Raw genomic sequence first — 14,556 nt, forward strand, 5'->3', positions numbered from 1 at the left:
ATCTGGAATATTCCAATAATTTTAGATTAATTTGATAATGAATGGATATTATGAAAATAATAAGAGTAAATCCTGATGTTTGTTTCCAGCTTGTGGTGGTCTCCTTGAGCTTAATGATGGAGATCCACCAGGATACATCACGTCTCCTAACTATCCATCAAACTACCCCCAAAATATCGACTGTGTGTGGATAATCACTGTTCCCAATGGAGAGGCTGTACAGCTTGACTTTGAGGATGATTTCTACATTGAGTCTCATACGGGGTATGTTTCATATGTTTTGAACAATCACATTTTTGTTACATATAACCATTTAACCATTTGGACTGATTGCAATCTTCTCTACTAGATGTATGTATGACTACATTGAGGTGCGTGATGGTCCCACATCAGACGCTGCTTTGATGGGCAGACTTTGTGGCAACACCCGCCCATCTACACAGCATTCGTCTGGCACTACCATGTATATACGATTCCGAACTGATGGCAGCGTCACACATATCGGTTTCAAAGCCAAGTGCTCCATTGGTAATCCATTTTGAATCCCCAAAACATTCTAACCATTTTTCTGATCTCAGTGTTTCATTGATTTAAAGAGTATTCTTTTCCTTCTTAGCTACATGTGGAGGTACCTACTTCGGTCAGAGTGGTGTCATCAGAAGCCCCGGTTATCCGGACTCAAATTATCCCGACAATTCTAACTGCGAATGGTACCTGGAAGGTCCCACTGGACACTACTTGACCCTTACCTACACTGCCCTTGACCTGCAGAGCTCCTCCAATTGTAACAATGACTATGTGGAAATTCGTGAATACAATGCTTCAGGTTTGGGTTCTCCTTACACAAATGAGAGTTTAGAGTTATTTTAATGTTGAGGGTAGTAACCTAACCTTTTCTTTTCACCAGGTCGCCTGTTGGGGAAACACTGTGGAAACAGCCTTCCATCTCCTCTGGATACTGGAGACAGTTTCGCCTATGTAAAGTTTGTCAGTGATGGCAGTGGGAATGCTGCAGGGTTTAGTTTATCGTTTGAAGCCAGTGTTGAAGGCAAGTGTGTTTAAAATTTAAATCCTTACAGTGACGGGTTAGGGTCATATAGTTTAGTGGTTAAATATCAGGACTGGTTACCAGAATGTTGCTGGTTCAATCCCTAGAACAGGGGTAGGCAAGTTCGGTCCTAGTGAGCTGCTGTCCTGCAGAGTTTGGCTCCAACCTGAAAAAAACCTCACCTGCTCATAGCCTTAGTAATCCTGAAGACATTGATTAGCTTGTTCAGGTGTGTTTGATTTGGGTTGGAGCTAAACTCTGTAGGACAACAGCTCTTAAGGACTGAACTTGCCAACCCAGCCCTAGAAGGTGAAATCCATGAACAAACAATGCCTTTAAGCAAGACACTATCTTGCACCAGAGGGATTGTCCATGTAAAAATGTTTGATAAGTTGTTTTGGATAAAAGATGACCACTTACAAAGTTATCCTGTTGGTTATGGAGCGATTCCATGGGTAACTGGTGATGAGATGACATTGTTCCTCTTGTAGAGTGTGGAGGGGATCTGAACGCACCATTTGGGACCATATCATCTCCCAACTACCCCAATCTGTACCCCCACAGCCGAGTATGCCGCTGGAGAATCACTGTTCCTCAAGGCCGTAGGGTCACGCTTACAATTAATGACCTGAGGCTGGAGGACCACGGGACCTGTATTTTTGACTTTGTGGAGGTGAGGCCATGTGTATGTTTTTAGAGGTGTCAAAGTTGGATCATGCAATATGGTACAGTGGAGTTTATGCACATTGTTTTTTAATCAGTCATTCATACCATATATTGCTTTCTCTGAATATTGCTAATTTCAGTGCTTTAACACGCTGTTTTGACTCTTGGGTTGATAGGTCCTAAACGGTCTGACACCCAGTGCCCCGCAGTTGGGTCGTTTATGTGGTACAGTCCCTGCTGGAACCCAGCTGAAATCTTCTGGGAATACAATGATTGTAATTTTCAGCACTGATTCATCTGTGTCTAATGGTGGATTCACAGCAGATTACTCCTCAGAGGAGGCAGCAGGTGAGAGAGAAGAACTTTTACTTTAGTGATTTGTTGTTCGTTTTGGGGTCCTGATTTGATTGGTGAATCTTTGCCCTTTTGGTAGTGTGTGGTGGGATACTCAGTGAACCTGGAAACTTCACCTCACCTGACTTTGGCGTTGGAAACTACAGCAACAACCTGAACTGTGAATGGCTGATCCAGAACCCGCATCATATGAATTCCTCCATTGTGGTTATTATAGACGAGCTCCATCTAGAGCATCACCAAACCTGTGAGTGGGACTACTTGGAGTTCAGACTGGGTAAGATTTTCCAAATACACTAAAAGAGACACAACACTACACTGATAAGCAAATATATATGTCATGTTTTGTCTGTTCCACTAATGCAGGAGATATGAATGGAGAGCTTTTGACTCGTTTATGTGGTCAGTCCCCGCCTTCAGTCCCCATAGTAGTGTCCACCCCTGAACTCTGGGTTCACTTCCTGTCCGATGAGGCTGTAGGAGATCTGGGCTTCAAAGCCACGTATTACTTTTCAGGTATCATCCATCAATCAGTGACACTTAAACGGATTGATCTTGGCTCTTTAAAATTCTGCATGAGCTGAACTGACTTTGATTTTTCTCAGAATGTGGAGGGTCACAAAGTGGAGAGGGAGGTGTCATCTCTAGCCCCGGATATCCCAACAACTACCCTAGTCCGAGCCGCTGTACTTGGCTTCTCGAGGCTCCAGTGGGCCACACTATCATTGTAAGTCACGACTGCTTCTTGGGTCTGCGTTTTTTGACTGTTTTCTTCAAAACCTAACACCGAAATTCATCATTTATAGCACATCTTTCCATATATTCTTGTCTAGCTCACTTTTACATACTTTGAAGTGGAGGAGCACAGCCAGTGCACATGGGACTCGGTTACAATCTTCAATGGAGCCTCATCAGGGTCCCCCATTATTGGTCAATACTGTGGCCACAACTCTCCAGGAACTGTCCAGTCAGGCTCCAACAAGTTAGTTGTGTTGTTCCTTGCTGATCATACAGTGTCCAAAGGAGGATTCACTGCCACTTGGTCAACAGACTCATCAGGTATACAGTAAAAAAGAAAAAGATATCCCATGTCTCCCATGTTTAGACATTTTTATCCTGAAATTCCTTTCTCTTCTTCAGGATGTGGAGGAACCATCCATGCTGATGCAGGCACCATCAAATCTCCCAATTATCCTCAGAATTTCCCAGCCAATACTGAATGTTCCTGGACTATCATCGCCCATGATGGAAACCATCTGGAAATGGGCTTTGCCAGTGACTTCCAGATCCCAGACACGAGTGGACAGTGTCAAAACAGTTATATCAAGGTAACAAGATGACTGTTTAATAAGAAATCTTCTCTGATGTTGTGTTTCATAAGTGCCATTTGGATCTGGTGATTTATTTTTTGTATTTATCTGACAGGTGTGGTCTGACAACATACAGAATGATGAGAATCTCTTGACCACTGGTTGTGGTACTACAGCCCCTGCTGTAGTCATTGCACCCCGAAATGTTATGACGGTTCGTTTCCAGTCCTCAGAAACACCTGGCAAAGGCTTCTCTGCTGCATTCTACACTAGTATGTATCGTAAGGGTGTATGCTTGGTTGGTTCTTTACAGTTTTTCTTCCCGTTTCCATAATTCAAGTAATTTAATGTATCTACTTCACATCATCTTTTAGGTTGTGGGGCCAATTTCACAGCCCCAACTGGTCGTGTAGTTTCTCCAAACTACCCAGACGACTACCCGGGAGGCTCCAACTGTAATTACATCATCGATGCTGGAGATCAGACCGTGATTGTGCTCACTTTTAAATCTTTCCAGTTAGAGGGTATGCACTTCTTCAAAAGACAGAAATTATGGCATACACAAGGGATCTAACGATAACTTAAAGAAAACAGCAGTTCTGTAAGATGAATAATCATGCCTTTCCATCTCCTCTAGCACACTCCACATGTATCTACGATGGTGTGAAGATCTACACAGGCACGACCACCAGTAGTTCTCCATTGGCTACTCTTTGTGGAAATACCATCCCAGGCATCTTCACCACATTTGGACCAATGCTCATCAACTTCTACTCTGATTCTATAATCAATGACAATGGCTTCCTGGCTGAATACAGAACTATACGTAAGCTTCAAACATACCATAAAATAAACTGCACTTTTGATGCGACTTTTTGATTCTCTATAAACTATACTATCAGTAGAATATAATAATAATTCAGTCATTCAAGTGTGTTTTTGAATGGTTGTGATGTGGGTTTGTTATAGTGTGGTTTGAATGTTACTGTGCTGATGTGGGTGTGGCTTGGATGTAGGTGTGCTAGAGTAAGTTTGAGTTGTTTATCATGGCAGTAATGCAGATCTGATTCACTGAGCCCAGAAATGTGGAATGAGCCAAATGAATGGAATGAGAGGACGCTGCACTTTTCAAACAATATGAGGGGATTTGGGAGAATATGCAAATATGCAAGAGAATTCCATTGCAGATTCCACTGTTACTTCCACAAACAAACAAACTCATTCATTCACTGTAAATGGTGCACAATAGAAATGCACAGTCAAGTGCTCTTTGACTTGGTGCTATGTAGGAACTGGGAAGACAGCCCATATTCCTCAAAGGAAACGGTTGTCCGCCTCCAACACATGAACAAGGCATTTTAATAAATGTAGGGCTTTTATTACAAATTTCAGCCCCACATGTTGGTTATTATGATTCCTGTGTAAACAGTACATATATTAATATGTGTATTTATGTGTTTTTAACAGCATGCGGTGGCGTGTTTAATGGTACTGCAGGGACAATCAGCAGTCCATCTCATTCTATCACCGACTACCATCACAATATCAACTGCACATATCACATATATATCCGTGACAATCGTGTCATCGATCTCAAGTGAGTTTGAACTACTTCCTGTTATTTATTATAATGCAGACTATGAAAACATATAAGAATTCAAAACTTCCAGTTCACAAAAATAAGTGTTAAAAGATTAGATCACTTCAGAATTAAAATTTCCTGATAATTAACTCACCCCTATGTCACCCAAGATGTTCATGTCTTTCTTTCTTCAGTCAAAAAAGAAATTAAGGTTTTTCCAGGATTTTTCTCCATATAGTGGACTTCAGTGGGGTACAACGGGTTGAAGGTCCAAATTACAGTTTCAGTGCAGCTTCAAAGGGCTCTACATGATCCCAGACGAGGAATAAGAGGCTTATCTAGTGAAACGATCGTTCATTTTCTAAAAAGAAATAAAAATGTATATACTTTTTAACCACAAATGCTCGTCTTGCACTGCTCTGCGATCTGCCACGCATTATGTAATCATGTTAGAAAGGTCACGCGTGACGTAGGCGGAAGTACCGCGGGTGGGCAAAAAATCAAATTTTCTCCTCCAACTTCAGAATCATCCAAAATCGTTGTTTTACCTTTTTATTTTTTGTAAAGGGCATTGGCTTAGTCTTTGCACGTTCGCTTTGTAGACACTGGATCATTATTTTCACCTATGTCACACATGACCTTTCCAACGTGATTACGTAATGCGTGGTGGATAGCAGAGCAGTGCTAGACGAGCATTTGTGGTTAAAAAGTATGTTATTATTAATTTCTTTTTAGAAAATGACCAATCGTTTCACTAGATAAGACCCTTATTCCTAGTCTGGGATCATGTAGAGCCCTTTGAAGCTGCATTTTAGACCTTCAAACAATTGGTAACCATTGAAGTCCACTATATGGAGAAAAATCTTGGAATGTTTTCCTCAAAAACCTTAATTTCTTTTTGACTGAAGAAAGAAAGACATGAACATCTTGGAGGTGAGTAAATTATCAGGAAATTTTAATTCTGAAGTGAACTAATCCTTTAAATGACGAAAAGTCTGTCAAACCTTCTGTTGCTCCTGGCTATGTGTAGCACTTCCTGCTTTATTCCTTAAAGGCACAGGAGCAATAAATGCACCTCTTAATTCTGAGGATTAGATAGAGGGTGGAAAATTGTAATGGAAAAATGCCTGATCTATTATCTTAGATAAACCAAGATTTTGCATGATCAAGGCTCTGTGAGCCTATTCAATGTCTTGAGGCAAGTTTTGACATTAAGACCAGCTACGTCTTTACGGGACCCCCATTCTCACTCTCTAAATTGACATTGTCTTTGGTCTGCTCACTTCTCTGGTCATTGTAGGAGCAATAAAATCTTTACAGTTTGAATCCTGCTAGGCATCCATCATGCCAGCTATGTTCCACCAGAGAGACAGATGCTCAAAAAGAGAAGCATTCTGGTATTGATCTTCTGTCTTTCCCTTTGTGTAGTAAACCCTACTGAGATGTTGTATTGATGTCAGACAGGAAGCCCTTCACCCATAATCTGTCCCTAGAGGCTTTCTTTCAGGGAAACCCCCCTCTCCCGTTATTGGTATCGCTTTCTGAGAAACTAGATTGTTCTACAGCATTTCCATAGTGATCATCAACTGTATGTATTTGTCCCTGTCCTATAGGTTCAACTCTTTCAGTCTAGAAGCCTCCTCAAACTGTCGCTTTGACTATGTGGCGGTGTACGATGGAGGGAGCACTCTGGCCCCACTAATGGGGAAGTTCTGTGGACGTGAGCTGCCACCCAACCTCAGGTCCTCATCCAATCAGCTGTTTCTCGAGTTTGTTACAGATTCATCAGTTGCGGCAGAGGGTTGGAGAGCAACCTACAGTGAGACTTTAGGTAGTGTTTCTCCTTCTTAGTAAAGAAATCATGTTTCATATATCAGAAAATGATTTTTTTTTTTTTAAGCTCAGAATTGCATGTTAGCATGTTGCTATGCTAACAGCCCAATACTACTGTAATAAGTATAAAAAAACATAGTACACTGCACACAAATATCAGATAAAATTTAACTGATAAAACTAATTTAATAAATACTTATTACGTTCCATACTTAGTGCTTGTAAAATGCTGTCTAGGTAGAGTAGGCAGATCACCAGGATTTGGAACAGAGCTATTGTCTCATTATTATCTGATTCAAAAGACCGTATTTGACATGTTACTCACTGACCAAGATGTGTGATACTTCGACCTTGTTCCTTTATGGTTCTCATTTTGTAGTAGAATGAAGAATGAGGGGATGATTTCATAGTGAATCACAAAGACAAAGAACTCATTGAGGACTGAACAAAGTGTTCAGGGGTCATAAACAGTGTTCTTTGTAACAGTTTTGTGCTATAATGCATCTGATGCTCCAGTCACTTCAGGATGACCAGGCTCTTTAAGAATTGAGTTGTAAACGCTTTTGTAGCTCGTCTATAGGGGTGTGAGTGAACCGCCCCATCCTACAACCACCACTGTTGTTCTTTGTGAACAACACAACTCATTCAGACCACAAGAGCCTGTTCCCTCACCACGACAAAAAACAAGACATAAATCTTTATCGGCCAGTGCTGTCAAAGAGCCTCAGCCAGTAAAGTACTTCCAATTCTTTTGTGTCCTACAATTTATGTGCAAATGAAGGTAGTATTTTTGTGGCTGGTTTGAATTTTTTCAGATGAATTAACATTAACTGTTATATACATTTCATTCATTCATATACATTTTGTTTAAAAGTGTCTGAATAATTTTTGGTTCCAATTTTTTTTTATCAATTTTACTGGTAGTCCACTGTATGAAGAATTTTTGGGTATAATATGTCACAGTTTACTTTTATTTTGCTATCCTCACTTACATAAATGGACTATAGTGTCCTGCACCCACTAGTAAAAATATATCAAAAATATTAAAAATGTCTGAATAATTTTTGGTTTGACTATACTGTATATATATATATATATATATAATATAATTATTATTATTGTTTTCTTTATTATTATAAATGTACACACACGTATAAGAATATTTACAAAAGTACAGTCTTTAAAATTATTTTATTCTGCTTTCCGGGAAGTGTCAGACTGTACATTTTAAATACATCTGCTAATAGTTAATTCGGCCAACTTTTAAGAGTATATTAGCATATATATGAATTCAAAGCTAACAAACAAAGACAAAAAGTCACAAACACTCATTTTGTCACTTTTGTGGACTCTACTGCCTCTTGCAGGTGGTTTCTTGAAAGCACACCCTATAGTTGTTTTAAATCTCTCTTAATGTCTCTTTCCATCTCCTCATCCCTTGTTTCCTCCAGGTCCTCAGCAGGGTTGTGGCGGCTACCTGTCTTCCCCCACTGGAATGTTTGGTTCTCCTGATATTGACATGAATGGGAAGTACGAGCTATGGATGGATTGTATGTGGATCATTGCTGTCGAGGTCAATAAAGGCATTAACCTCACATTCACCACCTTTGATCTCGAGGGCCCCACTGGAACCCTCTGCAGATATGATTATGTCAAGGTAATAACTGTATAACATATATAATGTAACATTTAAATTGCAGCATAATTTCCGATATACTAAATATTTATACTTGCATCATAGATTTATGATGGTGACAGTGATAATTATCCATTGATTGGCACATTCTGTGGAGATTTAGTACCTGCCCCCTTCGTCTCGGCCAGTAACTTTCTGACCGTGCACTTCATCTCGGACGGCTCCGTTTCACGCAGCGGCTTTAATGCCACCTACAGCACAGTGGACAGTAAGATTTGTCTTTTTGTCCCAATGCCTTGCTCATTTCATGCTAATTCAGTCATGCTAAAATGCTTTTTCGCTGTTTAGGTCTTTGTGGAGGAGCATTCAATGCCACAGCGTCGTCTCAGACCATCACATCCCCGCTTTATCCCAATGCCTACCCACCGTTCACTTCTTGCCGCTGGGTGCTGGATGCTCCTTCTCAGGAGGTGGTGAAAGTGTCTGTTCAACAGTTTCACCTGGAGTCCAGCCAGAGCTGCACCAGCAACTTCCTGGAGTTTAAGGACTTCCCTGTGGTGAGACCCAATTGCCCCAAACATAGTCCCACTGGCTAACTAAAACAATTTAGAATCTCTTAAAGGGATAGTTCACCCAAAAATAAAAATTCTGTAATCATTTACACCCCCTCAAGTTATTCCAAACCTGCTTGCTGAACACAAAAGAAGATATATTGAAGAATATGGGAAACCAAACAGTTGATGGACCCCATTGACTTCCATAGTATGAAAAAAAATACAGTGGAAGTCAATGGGGTCCATCAACTGTTTGGTTACCGACATTCTTCAATATATCTTCTTTTGTGTTCAGCGGAAGAAAAAAAAACATAGGTTTGGAACAACTTGAGGGTGAGTAAATGATGACACAATTTTCATTTTTGGGTGAACTATCCCTTTAAGTCACAATGTAGGGTTATTTTTGTTTTATTATAATTTTATTATAGCAATATTTTGAATTAGCTTTTATTTTTATATTTTTAGTTTTCATGTGAATTTTAGTTACATTTTTAGTCATTTTGTTATGTGCATTATTTATTTATTTTAAATATTGCTATTTAGGTTTTATTTATTACACATGCAGCCCGAGTGGTTTACTGCTTTATTGAAGTTTGCTGCCTTCACTTTCATGTTGTATTCTGGCAGAAGAATGCCTTTACATGTTTAAACCCATTAAAACCGCATTTGTTTCATCTATCAGGGAGATTATGGACAGTCTCATAAGTTCTGTGCCGCAGACTCACATGTGCCAGATTTCTACAGTTACGGCCGCACCATGCACATCACCTTCAAATCAGAAGCCTTCATGACTAGCAATGGATTCAGTCTTACCTATCAGGTGGCAGGTGAGTCTTTCCCTACGATTCTGAAGGGTGTTAACATTTTTGGAGTCTTTTTGGTGTGATTATATTGTCATGTGTGTATATGTTTGTATGTGATCTATCTGCAGGTTGCAGCAGGGTTTATGAACAGGAATACGGTTACCTTAAGAGCCCAGGCTGGCCTGATATATATCCTCATAATCTTGAGTGCAGCATCATACTGCAGGCCCCTCAGAACAGCGCCATCTCTCTGTTCTTTACCAGTTTTGATGTGGAGAGTCATCCTTCCTGCAACTTTGACTACCTAGAGGTATACTGAACCATCACCAGATTAACAACAAAGTGAAGAATTAAACATGAAAACACTCACTGAATGAGAGAGTCCTAAAGATATAATAAGTGCATTGGATTGCAGGACAAAGCACTGTCTACATAGCAGTAAAATGTTGGTGCATTCAAGTCATGTCAGAAAGATTGTGTTTGAGTTCAACAATGTCGTAAATACGAGTGGGAGGCTTGAGTTTTTCTTTAAACCTCAAGTTTACGAGTTGGAATACCACAATACTTATAGGTATTTAGCAGTGACATTTAGCTAAATGTCACTGGTAATTTAACAAAATAAGCTAATTGCCTGCACTATAATAGTATAACAATATAATATGTTACAATAACATTGACAGTGGCTTCATAAATTAATTAAAAACATAAAAAAGCAAAACACACCTGATGCACATTTATTGTTCTTTATTTTCTAGAAGTAGAGTTTAAAAGCCTTGCTGTATTTTTGTGTAGTTAATTAAGTTACACTGCCATCTTGCTCCAACAAAAGTGACTTGACGCACTTGACGTCGAAATCACGACATCTCAGCTCATAAATACAAATTTCTTGGTCAGTTTGAAATACTAGTGTACTGTATACTACATACTGTGCAGTATACACTAAATAGAATTTAAAAAGTTTTTTGCCTACTATTTAAAAAACAGGTATATGCTACATTGTCACATGACTTATTACATTTGTCACATGATGCAGTGTTGTTACTAAAACCAAAGTAATAAAATTAGTTTTTGTTCATTGAAATAAAGCTGAAATAAAATAAAAATATTAGATGAAAAACATAAAAATACCCCCCAAAAAACATGCAAAAATGTAAAATGTTGCCTTGGCAAATAACTGAAATAAAATAAGTTAAAGTTGAAGTACTAAAATTACTAAACTAAACTTTACTGTAAATAAATTGCATTTTTAAATTTAATTTTAATTATTTCTTCTCAATTTCTGCAAGTTTTTAAATGTTACACGTTCCATACTTTTGAATGGGTCTCAACAATACAAAAATATTTTACAAATCTGATGAATTATCTCTTGCAATATTATTATCGTTGTTGTTGTTTAGAGCTTAAAAATATAAAAGTCACATCAGATCATAAACTGAACACGCTCGCATCAAACATTTCTGTTTATGTTTGTTCTGCTTTCATTTTAATGTTTAGCATTTTGGTTACTTTTAAAACCTATTACATTGTGGCTCACGTGAGTCATCACTGGCAACAGAACCAGGAACTACCGTATAATCAAGCAGTGCTTAGTATGTGTTATTATGGCAAAATAATGATTTATTTAGTTTTAAATGAAACGATTGTAATCCTGATAGTATCCCCCCCTTTTCAAAATGTAACTGTAATCTGATTAATACGTTTTTTGACGTAACTGTAATGAATTACAGTTACTGGATTTTTGTATCCTGATTACGTAACACCGTTACATGTATTCCGTTACTCCCCAACCCTGCATAATGCAGAAATAGTAAAAGTAGTGCGTTACTATGTTATGTTAGCACCTTCTGATGATGATTTCACTGTTCTTTCTGCTGATGTAGGTCAGAAACGGCAGTACTGCTACATCACCTCTGTTAGGGAAGTACTGTGGAGCCACACTGCCCAATCCTGTTTTCCCGGAAGCCAACCAGCTCTTCCTATATTTCAAGAGTGACTTTACTACAGCCCGAAATGGCTTTGAGATCACCTGGACTTCCTCTCCACAGGGTGAGAAATTCACTGTTAATTACATTACAACGATTGCCTCAGTCCAATGCTGCTGCTGAGAGTCCTAACTGTGTTACTGTGTGTGTGTCCAGGATGTGGAGGTGTGTTATATGGAGACCACGGCTCTTTCGCCAGTCCAAACTACCCTGGCACATACGCCAACGGCACTTCTTGTGAGTGGGGAATCAGGGCTCCCAGTGGCAGAGTAGTGACAGTCACATTCAACCAGATCAGCATTGATGACCCAGGAGACTGCGAGAACAACTACTTGAGGCTGTATGATGGACCAGATGCTAATTCACCTGTTGTTGGGCCGTACTGTGGATCGGTATGTGTGAACTTTTAGTGTGGTGATTGCAAAAACATAACACTTCTGTTAAACATCTGTATTACTGTTTCATATATACTACCATTCAAAAATTTGAGGTCAATAAGATTTGAATACTTTTATTCAGCAAGGACACATTCAATAGATCAAAAGTGACAGTAAAGACATTTTAATGTTACAAAATATTTCTATTTCATCAAAAAAATCCAAAAAATGTATCACAGTTTCCACAAAAATATTAAGCAGCACAACTGAATAATTTCTGAAGGATCATGTGACATTGAAGACTGGAGTAATGATGCTGAATATTCAACTTTGCATCACAGGAATAAATTACATTTTAAACTATATTCATATAGAAGAGAGTTATTTTAAATTGTAATAATATTTCACAGTATTACTCTTTTTACTTGGATATATAATTGTTCTTTGTTCTTTTGCAGGAGACCAATATCGCCCCTTTCAGAGCTTCTTCAAACCTTGTGTTTGTGAAGTTCTCGGCCCAGTCTGCCGTTCTTCCATCTGGGTTCAGACTCACCTGGAGCAGCTGAGATGAAATTAAAAATAGATATTCACACACAGAAATATGAGAACACACTTAGCAATCATGTAAACAGTCTCATTGAGTGAAGAATCTGCAAATCAAACATAAAATAGTGTAATATGAACCATCATTTGTAGATAATTGTTTAAAAGAATGAATTTATGTATGTATTTTTTATGCCTGTTTAAAAAATAAAGAAGTTTCATGTAATTGTGTGGAGAAGGCAGCTCTTTTTTGACGGATAGTAAAGATGTTTTCAATCATTTCATCTCATTGATGGTAACTGAAATATCTCTTCTGTGTTTTTAAACATAAAAAAAAATGTCACTTTGAGGCTGTGAATGTTTGGCAGTTTTTTTACGTGTTAAATGTAGTTTTCACTGTCTGATATCCTCCACTTCTCTCTGGACTTCATCCAAACCGCCCACTCTGATATCTGAAGCCTGATGCATTATACTTTACACTCCCAACACAGAGAGAGGCGTGAGGGTGACAATGAGGAGATGGAGAGAGATAAAAGGAAGATAATATAAGGAGAGGGAGATAAAAGCTGTCTGAGGCAGATACAGATGGTGCTAATGGATCTGTCTGCTCTGTAGAAGGCAACAGGCTTCAGCTTTCTTCATACAATGCTTCTATATAGAGAAAGCAAACAAACATTTCATGTAATCTTTCATTCCTTCCTTTTAAACTCTGTAAAACTCTGTCAAGGTCAAAGAAAAGTCTGGGAAAAGTGTTTGAGCAACAGAAAAGCAAAGCTTTGGGATATTACCATCTGGTATTAAGGAATTTCTCATGATTTTCACAAACATTTTATAATTGTTTTTCCTTAACATAACAAAGTCAAAGTTCATGAGAAGCTCTGTGTTAAAAAATGTGTTGACCTTGGAAACAGTGCAAGAAAATGGCCTCAGGAGACCTTTACTACTATTGCAATGAGGGATTTATATTTTCTGGTTATAAAAATAAAATTATATATATAAAAAAAATAAAAGATAAATAAAAGATTATAAGATAATCAAATGAAGCATATTTTAATGACCATAATTTTATATATATATATATATTGTTTTATGGTCCTTAAAATAACTTGTAGATTAATATACAACATATATAAGTATTAATATACGTAAATGTGTGTGTGTGTGTGTGTGTATATATATATATATATATATATATATATATATATATACACTCTCTCAAACACACACACTTATATTAATATACGTATATTAATACTTATATATGTTGTATATTAATACATAAAGAGTATATATATATATATATATATATATATATATATATATATATATGTTAGTGCTGTCAAATCGATTAATCGTGATTAATGACATCTAACAAAATTTTGTTTATATAATATACTTGTATAAATTATTAGACTTATGTATGTATATATATATATATATATATATATACTGTAAGTGTGTGTGTGTGTGTGTGTGTGTGTGTGTGTGTGTATATATATATATATACACACACACACACACAGCCATATTTATAATATATATATATAAATGTAATAATAATAATAATATATATATATACACACACACACACATATTACATAAGCAAACTTTTATGTTAGATGTTAGATTAATCGATTTGACAGCACTAATATATATATATATGGTTGTGTGTATATATATATATATAGAGAGAGAGAGAGAGAGAGAGAGAGAGAGAGAGAGAGATTTATATAGATATATATTATATTTATATTTATAAATGTTTGTACATGTTTTTGACATGTCTTTGTGACATTTACCCTTTTATAAAACTAATTTTATTTAGAATAATTTTATGTTTAATATGATAAATTGTGATTTATGACGTT

At 37.5% G+C, this 14,556-nt stretch overlaps 1 protein-coding gene across 1 annotated transcript in view; it reads left to right on the forward strand.

Annotated features, from left to right (window-relative positions):
• Positions 1-12,914, forward strand: part of cubn (cubilin (intrinsic factor-cobalamin receptor)) — a 42,034-nt gene extending 29,120 nt beyond the window's left edge. Inside the window, exons 43-66 of the mRNA XM_051882615.1 lie at positions 90-264; positions 350-528; positions 617-826; positions 908-1,048; positions 1,540-1,721; positions 1,891-2,062; positions 2,148-2,345; positions 2,435-2,584; positions 2,674-2,795; positions 2,902-3,127; positions 3,209-3,396; positions 3,494-3,650; positions 3,753-3,902; positions 4,016-4,204; positions 4,846-4,975; positions 6,574-6,791; positions 8,245-8,450; positions 8,535-8,697; positions 8,778-8,986; positions 9,666-9,810; positions 9,915-10,096; positions 11,667-11,832; positions 11,925-12,160; positions 12,604-12,914. Of these exons, the coding sequence (XP_051738575.1) occupies positions 90-264; positions 350-528; positions 617-826; positions 908-1,048; positions 1,540-1,721; positions 1,891-2,062; positions 2,148-2,345; positions 2,435-2,584; positions 2,674-2,795; positions 2,902-3,127; positions 3,209-3,396; positions 3,494-3,650; positions 3,753-3,902; positions 4,016-4,204; positions 4,846-4,975; positions 6,574-6,791; positions 8,245-8,450; positions 8,535-8,697; positions 8,778-8,986; positions 9,666-9,810; positions 9,915-10,096; positions 11,667-11,832; positions 11,925-12,160; positions 12,604-12,711 (4,202 nt within the window). The 3' untranslated portion in view covers positions 12,712-12,914. The remainder of the gene's footprint in view (positions 1-89; positions 265-349; positions 529-616; positions 827-907; positions 1,049-1,539; positions 1,722-1,890; positions 2,063-2,147; positions 2,346-2,434; positions 2,585-2,673; positions 2,796-2,901; positions 3,128-3,208; positions 3,397-3,493; positions 3,651-3,752; positions 3,903-4,015; positions 4,205-4,845; positions 4,976-6,573; positions 6,792-8,244; positions 8,451-8,534; positions 8,698-8,777; positions 8,987-9,665; positions 9,811-9,914; positions 10,097-11,666; positions 11,833-11,924; positions 12,161-12,603) is intronic.
• The last annotated feature ends 1,642 nt before the right edge of the window (positions 12,915-14,556 follow it).

Source organism: Ctenopharyngodon idella, chromosome 23 (assembly GCF_019924925.1).
Source record: "Ctenopharyngodon idella isolate HZGC_01 chromosome 23, HZGC01, whole genome shotgun sequence".
In the NCBI taxonomy this organism is placed as follows: Eukaryota; Metazoa; Chordata; class Actinopteri; order Cypriniformes; family Xenocyprididae; genus Ctenopharyngodon; species Ctenopharyngodon idella.